The sequence below is a fragment of the Heterocephalus glaber genome, unplaced genomic scaffold (genome assembly GCF_053883595.1).
Source record: "Heterocephalus glaber isolate CG9 unplaced genomic scaffold, H.glaber_assembly_v1.0 deba00000071, whole genome shotgun sequence".
Taxonomy (NCBI): Eukaryota; Metazoa; Chordata; class Mammalia; order Rodentia; family Bathyergidae; genus Heterocephalus; species Heterocephalus glaber.
The window spans coordinates 12,080,206-12,101,265 of record NW_028258137.1 but is presented as its reverse complement, the minus strand read 5'-3'; the positions used below and the strand labels follow the sequence as shown (position 1 = coordinate 12,101,265).

The 21,060-nt window shown below is 45.7% G+C and overlaps 1 protein-coding gene and 1 pseudogene across 3 annotated transcripts in view; both read right to left on the bottom strand.

The window, feature by feature from the left end:
* The window catches only part of Rfwd3 (ring finger and WD repeat domain 3), a 34,026-nt gene extending 15,850 nt beyond the window's left edge, over positions 1–18,176 (bottom strand). For 2 of the 3 annotated variants that reach the window (XM_087204505.1, XM_087204506.1), the window contains exons 1-6: positions 18,030–18,176; positions 10,830–11,562; positions 6,260–6,456; positions 3,914–3,984; positions 1,071–1,265; positions 900–991 (exon numbers count right to left, since the gene is read on the bottom strand). In XM_087204505.1, coding sequence (XP_087060631.1) covers positions 900–991; positions 1,071–1,265; positions 3,914–3,984; positions 6,260–6,456; positions 10,830–11,562; positions 18,030–18,072 — 1,331 coding nt within the window. In that variant the 5' untranslated portion in view covers positions 18,073–18,176. Of the gene's footprint in view, positions 1–899; positions 992–1,070; positions 1,266–3,913; positions 3,985–6,259; positions 6,457–10,829; positions 11,563–17,675 lie in introns of all 3 variants that reach the window. The other variant, XM_087204510.1, reaches the window with a different exon arrangement.
* On the bottom strand, positions 8,065–8,189 carry LOC147830610 (small nucleolar RNA SNORA1; annotated as a pseudogene).
* Positions 18,177–21,060: the final 2,884 nt, after the last annotated feature.

Genomic DNA, 21,060 nt, shown 5'->3' with positions numbered 1-21,060 from the left:
TGGATATTTTCATTCTTTAACATTCTTTTTTTTTTGGCATTGGGAATCAAACTCATGGCCCTGCACTTGCCAGGCAGGTGCTGCGCTGCTGAGCTACATTCCCAGCAACATCCTTTTTTTTTGTTTCTTTTTTTTGGTACCAGGGATTGAACTCAGGTCCTTGCGGTTGTGCAGCAGGCACCAAAACCTCTGAGCTAAATCCCCTGCCCCCCAGCAACATTCTTAAAGGATATTTTAAGTAATGTTATTAGCAACTGCTCAGGGTCTACAAAATCTTGATTTTTTTTTTTGTATTGCACACACAAACTTCACTTACAAGTCACCTGTGAATAGATAAGAGCTACTGTATGTGGGTTTAGGATCATGAAAAGCAAAAATGGCAACAGTGAAATAAATGTGCCAGATACTCTTTTTTTTTTTTTTGCGATGAAGTCTCACTCTGCTACCCAGGCTGGTCCTGAACTTTTGGGCTCAAGTTATCTTCCTACCTCAGCCTCCCAAGTACCTGGGACTACAGGAGCATGTCACTGTGCCCAACTCCAAATTCTCATTTTTAATGTTATATGGAGACAAACCATTCAGATTGCCCTAAGAGGATGATCAGAAATGAATTATGAGTAAGTGTAAAGCCAGGCTGCAATGATCCCCAGAGATCCCAAGTCACAGGTAGTGAAGTGTCAGACCCACACTAAAACTGGACTCCTTTTTTTTTTTTTTCTTGAGACAAGGTCTTGCTAAATACAGCTCACGCTGGCCTTAAAATGGCAATCTGCCTGTCTCAGCCTGAGTGCTGGGATTACAGGCATGCGCCACCACATCTGGCCTGGACACCTACTTTCTTTTTCAGAGCTCTGCATGGAACTAAAAGGGAACACTGCAGCTAGACTCTTACCACCTACCTTTTTACACGTTCCTGTTCATTAGTGTCCAACGCTCTCAGGGTTCGGGCATAAAGGACAACAATGTCATTGTGCTTGGCCTTCTTGTTGCACTACAGATTCAATGGGACAAAATTAATGTGACTGTACGAATTTAGACTTAACATGTTAGGTCTTTACTATGGTCCTTACCTGGGGACACTTCCGTGTTTGCCCTTTGAGCCACTTAAAAATGCATCTGTATCCAAAGAGATGGCCACAGCGTAATGCCGAGAGCCGGTGGTCCCCAGCACTGGTCCACTGTTCAAAACATATTGTACAAATGTCCCCCTCTTCTTCTTCATCCATGGAAGCAGTATTCAGAGGAGTGCTGGGCTTCTGGGGAGACTGTTGGATGAAAATTGGAACAGATTCAAAGAGAAAATGCATAATCAGGGCCCAGGAACATAGCTCAGTGGCACAGCACCTGCCTGGCAAGTGAGAGGTCCTGAGTTTGACTCCTGGTACCAAAAAAAAAAGAAAGAAAGAAAAAAGAAAAGAAAAGAAGGGCCTAGGATTTAGCTCAGTGGTTCCACCACATGCCTCTCAAGTGCAAGGTACTGAGTTCGATCCCCAGTACCAAAAAAAGAAAGAAAGAAAGTGCATAATCAATCTCGATGGGGAGGTTATTATTTCTTTTTTTGGAACCAAGGATCAAACTCAGGACCCTGTGCTTATAAGGCAGGCGCAGTGCCATTGAGCTAAATCTCTGGCCCGAGGTAGGGAGTAATTATCAAATTAACATAAGTGCACAAAAATCATACAAACCTAATTGAAATGACTGCGAGAAAACTGCAACACCATAAAGCACTTGTAATTTTTTTTCTAGAATAAATTCCGGCAAAATAAAGTATAAGCAATGAGATTTTTTTTTAAGTGCTGGGGATTGAACCAGGACCTTGTATGCTAAGCATCCACACTATCACAGAGATACATCCTAGGAACACTACTTTTTGATTTTATGAAATCCTTGGGTATTTTTTCCTTCATTCAAATAAAGCAGCTACCTGTAGAAAGATATTTTAAAAATACCTTATCAACTACCAAGACCATCAACAACAGAGACCAGTAGGTTTGTTATACATTTAAAATTAGGTTATCAACTCAGATATGCCTAGGTGGTGATGACCAAGAACCACTGAGGATGACAGAAATGGCCATGCTTATATATTATTGACGTAAAGGTAACACTGCACACATTTCAGGGCGGCAATTTGTTTTTTTGAGACAGGGTAGCCCAGGCTTGCCTCAAACTCACAGCAATCCTCCTGCCTCAGCTTCCTGAGTGCTGGAATTACAGATGTGTGCCACCATGCCCGTCTTAATTGGTCTTAGCTATAAGGAAAACACATGTGTTTTTCCTTTGACACAATCTTTCTACTAGAATTACTGCATACCCCATCAATATAATCACAAATATTTGCTAAGACAATTGTACAAGGATGTTCAGTGCAGCATGATTTCTATCAGAAAAAAAAAAGAAACAATCATGATGCATATGACAATGGAAGGGTTAACTAAAATGTATTTCTATGATGGAACACAATGCAGGTATTACATGACTCAACTTTCTATGTACTGGGGGCCGGGGATTTAGCTCAGTGGTGCCACCACCTGCCTTGCAAGCATAAGGTCCTGAGTTCGATCCCCAGTATCAAAACAAAACAAAACAAAAGAACTTTAAATGTACTGACTGCAATGCTCTCCAGGATGTAATACACTGGGAATAAATAAGCCAGACTCAGAACAAGATACTGTATAATATTTTATTTACCTTTTTTTTGCAGTCCCGAGAATTGAATGTTCCCACTATTATTTTTTTCTTTTGAGACAGGGTTTCACTTAGTCCCTAAGTTGCCAAGGCTGGGCTGCTCCTGCCTCAGCATCTGAAAGTGCTGAGATTACTGGTATGGATCACTATGCTTGGCTGAGTATAATTATAATTTTTTTGGAGGTACTAGGGATCGAACTCAGGACCTTGTGCTTTCAAGGCAGGTGGTGGCACCACTGAGCTAAATCCCCAGCCCTTAATTGTTATTTTTTATTTTATTCATTTATTTTTGTGTGGGGGGCGTTTTTTGGCACCAGGGATCAAACTCAGGTCCTTGGGCTTACAGGGCAGGCCGCAGAACCACTGAGCTAAATCCCTGGCCCTGTTATTTTTTAAAAATAAGTTGTTACAGGGCCGGGGATTTAGCTCAGTGGTTTCACTGCCTGCCCTGTAAGTGCAAAGACCTGAGTTTGATCCCCCATACCAAAAAAAAAAAAAAAATCAAAAATAAGTTGTCATCACATAGTACAAACACTCTGCTCAACAGTTTATAAAGCACACTGATTATCTGTTTTTATCTTTTTTTTTTGGTACTAGAGATTGAACTCGGGTCCTTGCACTTGTGCAGCAGGCAGCGAAACTACTGAGCTAAATCCCCGGCCCAATTATCTGTTTTTTTCAATTGACACTTAACCTTGGTAGATAGACAGACAGGTTATCTTCAAACACCTCAGCCTTTTTAAGCATAAGAGAAAGCAGTCACAGGAACAAAGAGTAACTGGGATAGGAACCACACCTGGATCTTGTCTACAAAACCTGAAAGTTTCTATTTTATTTATTTATTTTGGTACCAGGGATGGAACTCAGGACCTTGTGCTTGTGAGGCAGGTGGCAGCACCACTGAGCTAAATCCTTGGCCCTAAAAGTTTCTATTTTAACCTGTAGCCTCCTTTAAAATGAAAATCCACATTGGCACATGCCTATAATCTCAACTAAGATCCTGAGACAGAAGGATTCCAACTGTGAGGCCAGCCTGGCAACTTATTTCAGTGGCAATGTGCTTGCCTGGCATAATGAGCCCCTGGGTTCAATCCTCAATACCACACACACACACACACACGCACGCACCAAACTTTCACTTAAAAAGGGCCAGGGATGTAGGGCACAGGGCCCTGGTTCAATCTCCAGCATCACTGCTAAAGGAGTAGGAGGATGTTCACATTACCTCTTTGGTGAGGGTCTCATCTTGGCTAATATGTGTAACTTCTTGCTCTGCTGAGACATCTCCTCGTTGTTCTGCCAAGTTGTACACAGAAATGACAGGAGAGATAATATTCAAAAGAAGACAAATTAGTAGGGGACGCTAGAAGAACGCCTAATTCAGTGCAGCTCTATTTCTAAGGGGTGGTGTTCCTGGCAAAAGGGGTAACAATTGCCCCAAGTAGCATCAATGAATTCATTATTATTATTTTACTTATTTGGCTAGCCAGTCTGCCTGCCTGCCTGCCTGGCTGCCTTCCTTTCTTAGTATCTGGGATCAAACTCAGGACCTTGCGCTTTCGAGGCAGGCATGGCACAACTGAGCTAAATCCTCGGCCCTTTTTTTTTTTTTTTTTTTTTGAGACAAGGTCTCACTATGTAGCTCAGACTGGCCCAAACTCATGGCAATTCTCTTGCCTCAGCCTCCTCCCAAGGGCTGGAATTCATCTGGCATATTTTATGTATTTTGGATATTTTCATAAATGAAAGCAGACAGAATAGTGAACTCACAAGTACCCATCACCCAAATAAAAAAATAACCAACCGGGCCAGGGATTTAGCTCAGTGGTTCCGCCACCTACCTCGCAAGCACAAGGTCCCGAGTTTGATCCCTGGTACCAAAAACAAAACAAAACAAAACAACCCTAACATTTTACTAATGTTGTTTCAAGCCTCCATTCCATTGTTTTATTTCAACAAACTCTAAAAATTTCATATTTTTAAAAAACTTATGCAAGGCCAAAAAGAATTCTTTTTTTTTTTTTGGTACCAGAAATTGAACTCGGGTCTTTGCGCTTGTGCAGCAGGCAGTGAAACCACTGAGCTAAATCCCCAGCCCCAAGAATTCTTTTTGTTCCATACAAAGTATCATTAATACAACTGACAAAATAAAGAATCTTTTAACACCATCTACTACTCAGACATCCAGTTCATATTGAAAATTTCCCAGTAGTGTTAAAGCTGCTCTTGCCAGGCATGGTGGCACACCCCTGTAATCCCAGCAGTCAGGAGGCTCAGGAGAATCTCAGGGAGTTCAAGGCCACCCTGGGCTACAAAGTGAGTTCAAGGCCAGACTGAACTACATAGGGAGATGGTTAGAAAAATCAAAAAATTGCTGTAGTCCCAGCATTTGGGAGGCTGAGGCAGGAAAATTGCCATGAGTTCCAGGCTAGCCTGAACTATATATAGCAAGACCTTGTCTCAAAAAGCCACAGAAGGGCTGGGGATTTAGGTCAGTGGTTCCACTACCTGCCTTGCAAGTACAAGGTCCTGAGTTAGATCCCTGGTCCAAAAAAAACCCCCAAAACCCCACAGAAAAGTTAAAAAAAAAAAAAAGGGTGCTCTTCATAGTGGATTTATTCCCATCAGAATCCTTTAAAAAGGTCTCCAAAGTGAGCTTGACTGTTGTGTCTTTAGTCTTTCTCATGCCATTACAATTCGTCTTCACTTTTTCTCCTTGTCATTGATTTGTTGGGGAAATCTGGTCATTTGCCTTATGATATCCCCTGCATTCTGGATTTGGCCAATTGCTTCCTCAGGATATTATTTAACTACTATACACAGTAAATTCACAGCAGGCAGCTACCACCATAATCTAATTTAAAACATTTCTAGGAGCAGGGTGGGATTTAGCTCAGTGGTGTTGTTGCCTGCCTTGCAAGCGCAAGGTGCTGAGTTAGATCCCCGGTACCACAAAAAAAACCAAAACAAAACATTTCTAAGATCCTGGTAGTGGTGAGGAACTAGAGGCCCTGCCTCTCAAGAGGTTGAGGCAAGATCACTTCAGCCCAAGAATTCAGGGTGAGCCTGGGCAGCATAGTGAGACACATTCCATAAACAAAATCAAACTGTCCCCAGCTCTTTTTTATCATTAAGGATCTTGCTAAATTGTTAAGCTGATTTGGCTGGGCTTGAACTTGTGATCCTCCTGCCTTGGGCTCCCAAGTGCTGGGATCCCAGGCATGCACCACCATGCCTGGCTTTTTTCCTCTCCTTTCCTCCCTTGCCTTTCCACTGTCAGCTTTTGGTAAGTTTTTAACGTAAGCAGGGTATCTGCATTAGAGGCCTTAGAGGTCTGTACTCACTCCTGAAGTTCCACTTACACAGTACAAAACATGATATGAGAACTCAAAACTAACAGCTCTGACAAGGTGCTGAAATTTAAAAAATTTTAAATAAAGAATCTACGTTTTTCTCTGATGTGTAACAAAAGGGAATGTCAAATGCCATTAACAAGAATCGCTGGGACACAAATCACATCAAACAGCTTTGTGGCTGTTAGTCTTGTGAGCACAACCTGGCTGCTACTGACCTTCTACAGCAACAGCTCTGGGTTCCTCTGCCTGGACAACTTCATACTCTGCAGAGTCGTCACTGTCGGAATCAGAACTACCTGACTCCTGTACGTCTTCAGAGACTGGATTCCTAATCTGTGAATTGTAAGAGGTGGCTGGCAAGTGGGGCTGGCTCCTGCTCACCTGAAAGTAAGCATCCAATGGTGTTCTGGACCTACACACGCAGAAAGAGAACACAAACAGAATTACAGCGCAACTGACCATCATCAAAAGAAACCTAGAGTCATTTGGAGGTAAATCCTAGTCACTTCAATCCATTTCCAAGACATTAAATGCTAACTTTAAAAACAAGGGGGGAACAGGGGGTAGTGTCCCACACTTGTAATCCCAGCTACTTTGGAGATGGAGGCAGGTGAATTCCAAGTTCAAGACTAGCCTAGGTAACTTAGTGAAACTATCTCAAAATAAAGATGAAAAAAAAAAAGGGCTGGGGATGTAGCTTAGTAGTATGTGTTTGCCTAGCATGTGAGTGACCTAAATTCCCTGTAACGCATCAGAGGTTTTTTTGAAATCTCTATGAAGATCTCATTCCTCAGATTTTCCTTTTATGATTTTTGGCTAGTCTATCGTTCGCTCTACTGAGTATGTGTGCATGGTTTTTGGTTTTGTTTTTTTTTTTTGGTACCAGGGATTGAACTCGGGTCCTTGCACTTGTACAGCAGGTGGTGGAACCACTGAGCTAAATCCCCAGCCCCCTACTGAGTATGTACTGCCTCAGGCAGGACCTAGGGAAAAACATTAAATTTTTTCTTTTTTGGACCAGACTGAGTCACAGCCTTGCAAGTGACTGGGCACCACCAGATAAGTCACATTAAGAACATTCCTTAGGAATAGCAAGGTTTTGAAAGAGTGCCAATCCATTCTGTTCCAAATGGCGGCTGCCAGGCTCCTGCTGGCTTTCATGTGACTGCAGGTAGTTTTCAAGACTCCCAGGGAGCTGGAGAAGGGGATGGGAATACAGAAAGCCACAAAACAGACTCAACTGCTTTTCTTTTACTCCCTGGATTACAAGCATTTGGTTAATTTTGAGAGTTTTGAAAAAGTTGATCCTGTCAGGTTTTGCCAGTTGTGTGTCCTCTCCCCCTGCCCCTCAGCACCACTCTGGCTTTTTTGAGACAGGGTCTCACTATGTAGTTCACGCCGGCCTTGAGCTTATGGCAACCCTCCTGCCTTAGCCTAACGAGTGCTGGGATTACAGGCATGCAGCACCACACCAGGCAGTTTCACTGTTCCTTTCAAATTTTTATTATTTAAGGAATTTTACATATAATTCCTTCAATACTCATCAAGGTCACTATAGTGAGGTTGTCTTCAAGAAAGCCCTATTTAAAAGAACTGATGCTTAATCCAGTCATCCTATCTGCCCACAATTCATTTTTTTTTTCTTTCTGGTATTGGGGATCAAATTCAGGACCTTAAGTCTTCGAGGCAGGTGGCGGCACCACTGAGCTAAATCCCGGGCCTCTGCTGACAATTCTTTATCTCCACTTGAATCATGGACAATGACAGTTTCAAAACTCCTGGGATCTTAGATCCAAATTGCTTCTACCAATTTATACTTTCGGAGCCTAGGATTTGAATTGTACAAAGTATTGGTATTTTAGCACATGATCTAGATTACTTCTAATATTGAAAGTCAACACTTTTAATTACTCTTTTTTTTTTTTGGTACCAGGGATCAAACTTGGGTCCTTGCGCTTGCAAGGCAAGCAATGGAACCACTGAGCTAAATCCCTGGCCCACTTTTCATTACTCTTAAGCAAAATGTTACAGGCTTCAGTACTGCATTCTAACTGTGATGGAACCATGAGCTGTGTCTCCATTTTAGCCACACTAACCAATCCTGAACATCAATCAACAGTGCCCACTCTAATGTAGAATGAGGCATTAGTTTCACTGTTTTTGTCTATTTGTTTTTGCTTTTGGTACCAGGGCTCAAACTCAGGACCTTGCACTTGCCAGGCAGGTGCGGTACCACTGAGCTATAACTCCAGCCCATAGTCACTGTTTTAAGGAGCCAATTTTCTATGATCCTTACTATGTCATTTTTGGTATCACTCACACTTTCTTTTTTCTTCCTTTTTGAGACAGGGTGTCAGGGTGCAGTTCAGGTTGGCCTTGAACTGGCTATGTGGCCCAAGCGGGCCTTAAATTAATGCTCCTCCTCCCTCAGCCTCCTTGGGTGCTAGGATTACAATGTGCACAGTGGCCCAGGTTCTTTTCACAAAGATGCTAAGCAAGTTTACCAACTTGTTAAAAAAAAAAAAAAAAGTTTACCAACTTGTTTTTGGAGATAGTGAGTAAACAGTAGTCACAGCTACAAGAACCAATGCAAATGAATAGCATTTTGTGCCAGACATGGTGGAACACACCAATAATCCCAGCACTCTGGGAGGCTGAGGCAGGAAGACTGAGTTTGAGTCCAGGCTTGGCAATTCAGCCACATCCTGCCCAGGGGTGGGGGTGGGGTGGAGGCCAGGGATGTAGTTCACTGTAAAGGCCCTGAATTCAATTCACAGTAAAAAAAAAAAAAAAAAAAAAATTCCTAAGAACATGTCAGTCAAATTAAATACATATAAAAGTTAGACTAGGCTAATAGGCTAAGTTTAGGCTACTGATAAAAAAAATTAAGTATTTAAAAAATTCTGTAATTTTTGCTTTTACATAGCAACATTAGCATTTCCAGGGTCAGGTGGGGACACAGAAAGGGAACCAAGAAGAACAAGAGGTAGTGTTAAGGTTTCTCAGAACCCAAGAAATTTCCTCCTCTGCACTTAGCATCTCTGGATTACATGATGTATTTTGCTCTTATCTTCTACAGTCTTAAGACTCCCCACATGTCATGGCAACAGACTCTCTGATTTGTCCTGTTCTCCAATATACCTCCAGGGCAAAGTTCAGTCTCATACAGAGGAGAGTTGTAAATATTTAACGACTGACTGATGACTGGCAGCCAGAATCAAGCAGCTCCAAAGAGAAAGGAGAGGAGTCTGTGGCTGCCCAAGAATCCTGTTAGGGAGAATAGCTCACTTGGGCCAGGGATTTAGCTCAGTGGCACTACGCCTGCCTTGAAAGCACAAGGTCCTGAGTTTGATCCCTGGTTACCCTCCTCCTCCCTGCCCAAATAGCTCACTGACTTTCTCCAAATTTGGCTTCTTAGCTCAGTCTGGAGGAAAAACTATTCAACTTGGCCCTGTTTCTTGACACCTACCTGGCCCAGAGATAGTCTGTCAGTGAGTAAATAGCAGATGTCATATTGAGATATTGTTATGGTAAAGTTGTCCACTGCAAAGATGGAGAAGAGGAGAACCTGGCTGCTGACATGGACAGGACAACTTTTAGAAAAGATGGCCTGAGGACATCACAAGAACAAGCAGCACTCCAGTTTTTGCAGCCTCAGAAATACAAAGGTGAGGGCCAGGGATGTAGCTCAGTGGTGCCGCGCCTGGCTGGCAAGCGCAAGAACCTGAGTTTGATTCCCAGTACTGGAAGAATAAAAAAGTGCAAAGGTGAAAGACTTTGCTGGCTTTCACCTAGATGGCTTCCACCTTTTCTAGGTGTCTTCACCTAGATGAAAAACACTTGGGAGGCCAGGCAACAAAGAGGGCAGTGTGTGAAGCCGTGAGTGTGAAGCCAAAGGTGCAGTGGAGACCCCAGAAGGCTGGAGAAGCCAGGAGTATGGATCACCTGAGGAAAACTGCAAGGAGTGACCAAAGCTGGCCAAAGAGAGAAGCCATGGGGGCTACTAGACATGCTGTAGGGGTGGACCCAACCTTCTGAAGTTTACAACGTGCCACAGAATGCGCCAGATGCTGGACATGGAGCTACAGCTAGGGATTGCCCTACTGGATTTTGGTCTTGCTTTGTTCTTATTCCTTTCTATCCCCTTTTATACCTTTTGGAATAGAAATGTCTATTTGTGCCATTGTATGATAGAATTAACTTTTCTTTTCATTTGTACAGGCTCTCACGCTAAAAGTTTGTCTTAAATCTCAGAAGACTTTAGTTTTTTGTTTTTGTTCTTTTTTTTTTTTTGGTATGGGGATCGAACTCAGGACCTTGCGCTTGTGAGGCAGGCAGCAGCACCACTGAGCTAAATCCCCAGCCCCTGATTCTACATATATCAAGGAATTTTCTGATGAAAGTACCCACTATGTGTATCACATTAAGTCAAGAGAATTTGGACAAAGCCATCCTCTATAGAAACTTGCTATCAAACTTACTAAAACTGCTTCCTTCCAGTTTTCTAAGCATATCAGGTAACTTATACCCTCTATTACTTAGTAAACCAGGGAAACACTTTTATGTGTCTTATAAGGAAAGGAGGCTCAGAAAAGCTATCCTTGAGCCAGGTGAAAAGGTACAAGCCTGTAATCCCAGCACTGAAGAGGCTGAGCCTGGACCGTAAGTTCAAGCAACACCCTATCTCTAAAAAGGAGAGCAAAAAAAAGTTATTCTTGGCATCCCTAGGGTATGACCAGTTTCCTAATTCCTGCAATGCACCACAGACCTTGTACACATATTTACCTGGCAATGTCTGTCCTCTGGGATGCTCCAGCTCTAACCCTACGTGAAATGCGCCCCCTCCTTCTTGCTCTCAGTGGCCCCACACTGTGGTCTGAAGGCGGAGGCCTCAGGAATTCCAGCATGCCATGAAGTCTCTGCAGACCACTGATGAAGCTGTTCATTGACATTAGTGAGGGTGTTTGGACAGGGTGGTTAGCATCAGATTCCTGCCGAGGCTCCCCTGAACTTCCTGGATTGATGTTCTCCACATTCTCTTCTAAGTGTTCTACTTCCTCCGTCAGGTCAACTGGAGCAGGCTGGAGCACAGGGGGTCCCCCTTGACTGCTGGCCACTTGAGGAAGAGGCTGGAGGAGAGGACCCTCTTGGGTGTTAGCCACTCGAGGAGGAGGAGGAGGAGGAGGAGGAGGAGGAGAAGGAGGAGACTGGAGGAGTGGTCCTCCTTGGCTGTTGGCCACTTGAGCAGGAACAGGCTGGAGAAGCGGTGGATCTCTTTGGCTGCTGACCACTTGAACAGCAGCAGGCTGGAGCAAAAGTGGTCTCCCTTGGCTGCTGACTGCTTCAGCAGGAGCAGCCTGGTGTAGGAGTGGCGTCCCCTGGTTTCCAGCTACTTCAGTAGGAGCAGGCTGGAGCACAGGCAGTCTCCCTTGGCTGCCAACCAACTCAGCAATAGGATCTGCTGTATCATCATCTAAACGCACTGGAGGATCATAGCCCAGTGCTTCGTAAGCCATCACTGGGGAAACAATATTTGCAAAAAAAAATCACTAGTAAAATAGATAAAACATATTATGAGCTAGTTATAGTGACACATGCCTGTGACCCCAGTACTCTGGGACCCTAAAAGGATGACCAAATTCAAGCCTAGACTGGGCAACTTAGCAAGACCTTTCTCAAAAGCAAACAAGCAAACAATGGGGCTGGCAATAGAGACCAGTACCAAGGCCCTGGGTTCAAGCTCCAGTATTTGGAAAAAAAAAGCAAAGAAAAGAAAAGAAAAAAAGCTGATATAAGATAGCCTGATTAAGAGCATTCTTAGCCAGAGAGGCTAGTATGCACAATTAAATAAATAAGGTTATTTTAAATTTAATTTTAGTTTTATTTTTGGTACCGGGGATGGAACTCAGGACCTTGCGCTTGCAAGGCACGCTTGGTGCCACTGAGCTAAATCCCAGTCCTGTTTATTTACTGAGACAGGTTCTTACTTTGTAGTTCAGGCTGGCACTAAACTCACTATGTAGCCCAGGCTGGCCTTCAACTTGCAGCAATCCTCCTGCCTCAGCTGAGTACTGGGGTTATAGGCATGTGCCACCATACCCGGCAATAAGGTTATTTTTTAAAAACCAAGGGGGAAAAAAAAGACAGGCTTAAAGAGAACATATTAGTTACTTAAGTCAAGAGTGTTTGACAATTTTCTGTCTATAAGAAGCACTTACAGTCAGGTATGGTGGCACATCCCTGTAACTACAGCATTCTGGGAGGCTGAGGATGGAGGACCATGAGTTCAAGGCCAGCCTACGCAATTTAAAAAGGGGAAGGAGTGCTAGAGATGTAGCTCAGTGGTAAAAATGGCCCTGGGCATTCTGTAGCAAGGAGGGTTATGCATGAAGTGATTAGTTTGTCTCCTACTCAAGCATACACCAGCCAGTCCAAAACAAAGACAAAACCCTCTTCCCTCTATGTTGTAGAAAACTGGAATTTTGAAGATACGCTTATTACCAGGAGAAAGTGGCTCAGCAGTAAAAATAAGGGGTTAGAAGAAAGTCTACAACGTGGTGTACTTCCAACTCTCCTCCCAGCTTCTTTCTCCTGCACAAATCCAGGACACAATGCTCAGGTTTATATACAGTACATTCTTTGTGTCCAAAGGCAAGAGATTAGAGCATTGTGAAGAAAACCTGGACAAGAAAAAAGATCTTGGAGTGGGAAAGGAGGAGAGAGGAAAGGGACAAAAAGAATTAAGATGTATATTTACACATACCAACTCAAGATGAATGCAATCATTATGTACTGCAAACATGTACCACTAAAAATTAAAACTGGATCGCCTCTCAGACTTCTGGTTAAGGTCAAATATAAAAATTATAATTGGAAAAAAAGGAAAAAAGATCTTCATGGACTGACAGCTATGAATCCTCCAACCGACAGCTTTCTATGTACCTAAAGTTAAAAGCCAGTTGATAAGGCTCAGCCACTCGCACAGAGCTTCTAATCAGCTTGCCAGGGTCTTTAAAAACGAACAGGTACAATGGACCCTCGACTTACAACCGGCTGACATATGAACAACTTGGGTTATGACCAGAATTTTAGTTTTAACTTACAACCAAAATCTTGAGTCATGACCTGAATGCTGGGTGCTTCCAGAGATGGTCTTAGATACAGATTTAACCCTTAGAGAGTTCTGCAAGGAGCATTACAACATCCTTTCCTATGGTCGGGTTAACTGAGAAATCCTGGGCCAGTGTCTAAGGACCCTGAGATCTGCCTGTACATGGGAGAGAGACTTTGAAGGCTGTGTAGAGGAGCCTGAGCCTTCAATTCACCAACTTGAGTTACAAGTAGCTCTCAGGAACAAATTGAGTTCCTAAGTCAAGAGTTCACTGTACTCAAGAATCAACTGATATTTGAGTAAACTTCTCAACAAGAATGAGTCCAGCTGGGGATTTAGCTCAGTGGTGCCACCTGCCTCCCAAGTGCAAGTTTCTGAGTTCGATAGCCAGTACCAAAAAAAAAAAAGAGTCCAGCTGGGTATGGTGGTGCATGTCTGTAATCCTAGCACTTGGGGGGCTGAGGCAGGAGGACCGCCACAAGTTGAGGCCAGCCTGGGCAACATAGTTTGAGGCCAGCCTGAAACAAGACCCTGGTTCAAAAAACAAAACAAAAAAAACAAATAAAAGAGACCAAAGCAGATAAACCGAAAAAATGGAAGGAAAAAAAAAAAAGAAGATAATGCAAAAAAACAGTAAACAGACAAAAATTCCAAGTTTACAAATCAAGGTAGTTAAAATCCTTAGATTTTTATTGGTTTGGATACTATACTCATAAAACAAGAAGAGACTGAAGAAAGAACAAATCCAAGAACAAGACAAAGCCAGAGATGGTGGCACAGGTGCTACAATCTCAGCACCTGCGAGGCTGAGGCAGGAGGACTGTGAGTTCCAGGCCACCCTGGGGTACGCAGAAAGTTCCAGGCCAGCTGGAACAACACACCAAGGCCCTGTCTCAGGCCTCCCCTCAAAAAAGATAAGCCAGTACATCTGAACTGAAAAATCATAGAAAGAATACAGAAAATGGAGGGGAAAGAGTAAATCAAAACTCCTGGACAAGATGGAACCCCAGCCAGTGTGGTGGCACACGCCTATAATCCCAGAATTTTGGAGGCTGAGACAAGGAAGATGGATGTGAGTTAAGGCCAGCCTAGGGTAGTGAGTTCAAGGTCAGCCTGAACTACATAGTAAGACCCTGTCTCAAAAAACCAAAAACGAAGGAAAGGAGGGAGTGGAGGGAGGAAGAAAGAAAAAGAAAAGGAAAGGAAAGGAAGAAAGAAAGGAAAAGAGAAAAAAGATTGAGTGGCAGCTCACTGTAGTAATTCTAGCAACAGGCAGAGAGAAGTGAGTGGGCAGCCACGTGGTGGAAGAGCAGAGAGCAGAACCAGGTCCTGCACAGGGAGAAACAGAGCTAAAGGGGCTTTGCCTGGGGGGCTCACTGTCCCCCCACCCCCTACCAGTGGTTCACAGTCCTTGCCTTATCCGAGACTCTCCACCCACTGCAGCAGGTGGACCCTGCCCTGGGACCGGCAGCACCCCGGCACTATTCCACCCGTTTGGGGACACTTCCCATGCAGCCTGGCCTGGGATGCGCTCCTCGCTGACGCTGGAAGGCTGGATTTCCTTCAGGTAGTGGAAAACCCACATGGGCGGCCACAACACACCCTCTCAACATCTCGACTACCACTAGGTATGATGGTATTCTACTTCCAAGAGACTGGCAACAGCAGCAGAGGCCTGGCCCCAGTGAGGACCTCTTGGAGAAATCCCAGCTACTGCCTACCTTCTCAACCCCAAGCCACAGTTGTGTCCCTCTCTGCCGGGTGACCAAGCTGCTGGGAAGCCACCTGGTAAACCAGCGCTTCATCTGTGACCAGACCATTACCAATGTCATCACCCGGGACTGTATGAGAGCGGCTTTGCCACCACCACCAAGTGCAGCTCCAAGCGCCGCACCCAGGGCACCAACCCCTCCAGGTCATCCCCTACCCTCAACCACAGCAGCTGCCCAAGCCCTGCACCTCCCGACTCCTTCGCTCTGCTCTTGAACATCTACCACAGGAGCGACTGCAGAGCAAGAGGATGAGGAAGAAATCAATGTATCTGGGTAGAAAAGAGGCAATTCCCTGCCAAAAGGTTGGCATCGGGGTCACCCCCTGGAAGAGACAGTGAGGCTCCCCACAGCCCTTGGGTCCTCAATAGGTGCACGCCCTCACCCATCAGCACAATCAGACAGCTACCTCCCAGAAGGTCGCCTATCTGGCCTCCCAACAAGGGAGTCCTGAAAAAAACCAAATCAGCAGCAACTGCAAATGTGCTGTGAAGGCCCCAGTCAGCTCGTCCTCTGTCCTCTACCCTCCCTCCGACACGGATGCGGAGAATGACCAGGGGCCAGCACCGGCACTCCAGTCTTGGAATGCCAGAGGGACATGGGGTTTTGCCTCCGTGTGAGCAGATCTCAGAGATGGAAACAATGAAAAGGCCGCCGAGGTAGCTGCCCTTAAAAGTCACAGCCAACATGATGGGCCCCAACAGAGCAGCAAAGGCTCGCTTCAGAAAAGGCTTGGGGGAGTGTGAGAAAAGCCGAGACACACTTGAGCAGCTCCGGGGAGCCAAGGAGAAAGGTTCCCTCTGCTGGAACTACCCCAAGTCATTCTGCAGTGTATTTCACATGCACAGTTACAACCAAAGCTCTGGGACTGTGAAGTTTAACCATAAACTGCCTCACACAGTACTCTGGGCATAAAAGAAAATATTTTGTTATACTTGACAGTTTTTTTTCCCTTTAATAGATTTGTATTTAAGAACTGTTTTTTAAAAAATCTTAATGGTGACAAACTTTCCCTGTGTAAGTATGGATATTTAATGTAAGTAACTTTAAACCATAGTTTTAAAGCACTTTTTTAAGGTTGATTTTTTTCTATTATTTTAGAGAAAAAATATATATATATTTGTGTGTGTGTGTGTGTGTGTGGTACTGGGGATTGAACTCAGGACCTTGCACTTGCCAGGCAGGCGCCAGAACCACTGAGCTAAATCCCTACCCTCCAGCATATTTTTTGTTTTTTGAGACCGGGTCTCGCCATGCCATTCAGGCTGGCTTGAACTGGACTAGATAGCCAAACCCTGTCTCAAAAAACAAAACAAAACAAGGAAGAAAAGGGCCAGGGATTTAGCTCAGTGGTTTTGTGGCCTGCTGCGCAAGCACAAGGACCCAAGTTTGATCCCCGATACCAAAAGAAAAAGAAAAGAAAAAAGCAACAAGAAAAAAGAAAGCCACTCTCAGCAGGTGGCTACCATACAGAATAGCAAGAGACACAGAATGTTTTTATCACAGAATGAAGATCTCTGGAACAGGACAATTCTTGATCAGGCTTCCCTACCAGCGTGCCCAACCAGGGAAAAGTCCCTGGGTTGCTGCTGCCTTGTCTTTTTTTGAGCCAAGGTCTTGTTATGTAGTTCAGGCTGGCCTTGAACTCACTATGTAGCCCAGGCTGACCTCAAACTCTTGGCGATCCTTCCAAGTGCTAGGATTACAGGTGTGTGCCACACCTGGCTAACCCCACTCTTTTACTTCAACAAGCCACAAGAAAACTACTTTCTGTGTGTGCCAGGAAAATGTAAGCACTTAAAAATCAACCTTCTCTGGCTGGAGCTCAGCAGTGCTGCACCTGCCTAGCAAGCACAAGGCCCTGAGTTCGAGTCCTGGTACAGGGGGGAAAATAACCTCATTTGCCATCTTACTAATTTTTAAACAATTTTTTGGTCATGACAATCTTCCTGCCTCAGCCTCCACCTATGCTGGGATTATAGGTGTACACTATGACCCCCATCCTATTAAAACAGAACTTAAAAGGAAATCAGTTCTCCTTGCTGAAAGCAGTCTAACAGCTCCCCACTCAGGTTCCACGCCCCTCCCCCCTTCCTGTAACTACTGACCCTGGTACTGACAAGGTAGACAGTCATATTCCTAAAAATGAAGTTTTGTAACCCTTGGGGATGTTCTATAAACAGCCGATGACACTCTGTTCCCGATTCATAAAACGCTGTCTTCTTACAAAGTTAAATTACTAAACTGTCTGCCCTCGTCCTGGTAAACACACTTACTGCGCCACTACAAAGACCACCCCCTTCAACTAAATGTATACAAACTGGAACTCTCCTTTGTTCGATCGCTCAAGCTTTTGGACAAGAGTCTGACTGGGTCAAGTTGGACCAATAAATCCTGATTTCCATTTGGTCTCTCTTGTTCTTTTAGAATTCTGCAATAACTACGCTTTTTTGTGGGGGGTTTTGGTACCGGGGATCGAACTCAGGACCTTGCGTTTGCAAGGCAGGCGCGGTGCCCCTTAGCTAAATCCCCGGCCATGCAAATAACTACGTTTTGAAACTCAGGTTTCAATGTCCACAACAGGCGGGTATACAGGCCTCGGAATAGGCAGGATTTGAGGAGGCAGCGGGGAGTCAGATCGACAACGGTTCAAATCCCTGCTCGGCCCCTTACCATCTGGGGGACCGGAAGTGGGTTTCCTAACCTCTCCACTTACTTGTTCACCCATAAAATGGAGATAAGGGTACTTACGTCACACCGTGGCTGTGAAAACCTCTAAAATATTAAATCCTGTTCATTTCAAAGTGGGGCAAGGAACAGGTGCTCCACCCGAGGCGGGGAAGAGCCGGACTTGGGGGGAGGGGCTAGGTGTCCACGAGCTCGGGCCCTTCCGGGTCGGCTCAGCGTCCCCGTGCTCCCCGCCCCCACGCCCGCCCTGCAGAGCTCGGAGCCCTCAGCGCTGAGTGGCGCCCGCCCGGAGGCCGCGCAACCTTCTCAGGCCCGCCCGCAGCCCACCTCTTAGGTCCCGCAACCAGGACCTATGGCCGAGAAAGTTATTTTAAAACTAGAAGCCCAAGGCCTGGGGAGAAGCAAGGGCCGCCTCACCTAAAGGCGTGGGCACGCGCCGGAACTTCCGAGCCGGCTGCATTACGGTCGTTACCGCCGCAAAGCTCCCTACGCGGGGAGACCTCCAGCCCTTCCTAAACACCTCACGCTGCCCGCCCAAACCTCAGGCTCGGCGTGCTTCTATTGGACGGCAGCTCCAGCCGGCGACCAATAACCGGACTTCTTCCGCTGGTGGCCAAAAACTGAAACAGCGGCATTCTCATTGGCTGGTCTTGGTGTACTCACTAGGCGGGACCAGGTACCTACAATTGGTAGAAATCTATGTCTGTCACCTTGGCGCATCCCTGAAGGGAAGAGCGCAAGATTTTTTTTTTTTTTTTAACCGCTATTAATTTGAACTTTCTGGCGGGAGAAAGTTGGCAGAAAAAATTATCTTGGCCTATTTGAGAATGAAGATAAAAATATTAAATCTGTGGGCTGGGGATTTAGCTCAGTGGTTTCGCTGCCTGCCGCGCAAGCGCAAAGGCCCGAGTTCGATCCCCAGTACCAAAAAAAAAAAAAAAAATTAAATCTGTGCTTCTTGCTACTTCTCCCCAACACTTTAGTGAAGGAGCGATTTTTATCCAAAGAATATTAGCTGATCGAATAATGTCAGAATACTGCCCTCTGAATTGTGGAGCCTGTAAAGGTCTATGGGACGATCCCACGCATACATATTCTCTTTCGGGCTTGAAGAGCTTGCCTATAGGATCAAAAAAGGATTTGCCGGGGCCAGGGATTTAGTTCAGTGGTTCCGCCTCCTGCCTCGCAAGTGTAAGGACCCGAGTTCAATCCCTGGTATCAAAAAAAAAAAAAAAAAGGCAAAACAAAACAAAAAACAAACCAACCCCTTCAGGCATAACCTGTGTATTGCCAAAATGTTATTACTGCCATTTTCAGAACTGGTAGCAGAGAAGAGGATAATTAAAAGTAGTAGCCGGGGGATTTAGCTCAGTGGTTTCGCCGCTTGCTGCGCAAGCGCAAGGACCCGAGTTCAATCCCCGTTACAAAAAAAAAGTAGTAGATACCCGAGTACTGACTTCAATATTTTTTCCTCCAAACCTGTCACCAACATTTGTACATCTCCTTTTCCTGCTACCGGGGGAAGTTGCTGCTGCTGGCTAATACGAGGAGAAGGAAAGAAATTTTATAAACTAATGGATGGCAAGGCGTGGTGGGCCACACCTGTAATCCCAGTACAGGGATTACTTACTGTCTGGAAGGCTGAGGCAGGAACATCACCCGAGTTCAAGGTCAGCCTGAACTACAGAGACTCTTAAAAAAAAACAAACAAAGCACATTCTAGGTTAAAAGAGAAAAAGCAGTCCCAGATCCCCACTGAACAGGCTGAGACCGTGGTGCTCAGCCAGCTCTGCCCCATTCTCCGCTCCCAAGAAGGGTGCAGGCCCAGCTGGGCTCGGTGGGACTCTCCAGCCTGGGGGGCTCCCCAGGGGTCCTGACCTATGCTGCCACGGAAACTGACCAGAGTCCTGAGGAGCAAGGACCTGTAGCCTCCCCACTGTGGGTCTCTGCTGTCCTGCCCCTCAGCCACTGTGAGTCATACTGGGGCCAGGCTTGGGGACTCCCTGTCACTCACCTGCACACCCAGGCTCTTCAAAGCTGGGGGGCAGCAAGGAGCTGTGAGTGTGGGGAGACAGAAGGGGGCAGCAGCAGGGGCCCACAACCCCCTGCCCCCAGCATTTTAAAGTCCTTAATCCTGAGTCTCTAAAGCCCTTGGTCACTGCCTTGACAGGGTGGGAACTTCTTCTCAGGGATACTGTGACTCAGCAGCGCCTTGGCTCCCCAGAACACTGCTCCTACCATGGGTGATGTGGCTGCCCCTCCTCAGTATGCCGTGTCCCTGCAAGATGGCCAACACTGTCACCGGTCTCACAGAAGAGAAAATGGAGGCTCAGAGCCCCCACCTGACCTCCAGGATAAGCCTCTAGGCCCTCTTCCTCTTCCTCAGGAGAGAGGGCCAAGCAGAAGTCTAGCATCCACTTTCAGAGCATCAAGATGAGCTCTGGAGACAGGAACTTGGTGTGGTGCAGGTGTGGTGCTGCCTGGAATCCCAACACTGGTCCCACTTAGACTCCACATGATGGGATGAGCAGCCGAGTCACATTGCCAAGAGGTGTGGACACAGGAGATGGTTTATCAATCTGGCCTTGAACTCGTAGCAGTCCTCTTGCCTAAGCCTCCCAAGTGCTGGGATTGCAGGCATGTGCCACCATGCCCAGCTAAAATAATTTGTAATGAAATACCAACTTTTTGGGGGGGGGCGGTGCCAGGGATCATACTTGGGACCTTGCGCTTGCAAGGCAGGCATCGGAAACACTGAGCTAAATCCCTGGCCCTGAAATACCAACTTTTAACAATACAGACAACAGAAAACTCCAATTATCTGGCTTGTTTTAACAAATGTAAAGCTCTGGAAACATTGGGATTCTGTTCCTACACCATTACAAAAATAGCTGAGCAGAAAGGGTGGTTTCCAGAAAGCCCATCCTTTCCCTGAAGGCCCCTTCAGGCTCAGCTCCCTGACTTAGTTTCCCTCCTGGGTCCTCTGGGAGTCAGAGGTTGCAATCCACACCAGGAGAGCACTGGGATCTGGTGTGGAAAGTTAAGTGGGGTCGGAGATCCACCCAAAGGAGGAATTAGTACTCAGTTCAGCAAAAGGAAGGGTGGGCCAGCATTTACTCAGTGACCACTGTTGGTAACAAATCATCCAAATAGTGGCTGAAGTCAACGATTCATTTATCTAGCTCCTGATTCTGTGGATGGGCAAGTAGGGCTGGGCCCGCTGGAAGGTTGTTTGGTCTCCACTGGGCTCTCATCAGGGTCAATGGTGAGGCTGGCTGTTCCCTCGGGATCTCAGCTGGGACAGATCCCTCTGTTCGGCCCCTGTCCTCCAGCGCACTAGCCCAGCTGGCTCACGTCTGGGCAGGGGTCCAAGAGAGGGAGTGGACACTGTAAGGCTCTTGATGTCTAGGCTTGGAACTGACACACTATCACTTCTTTCACATTTTAT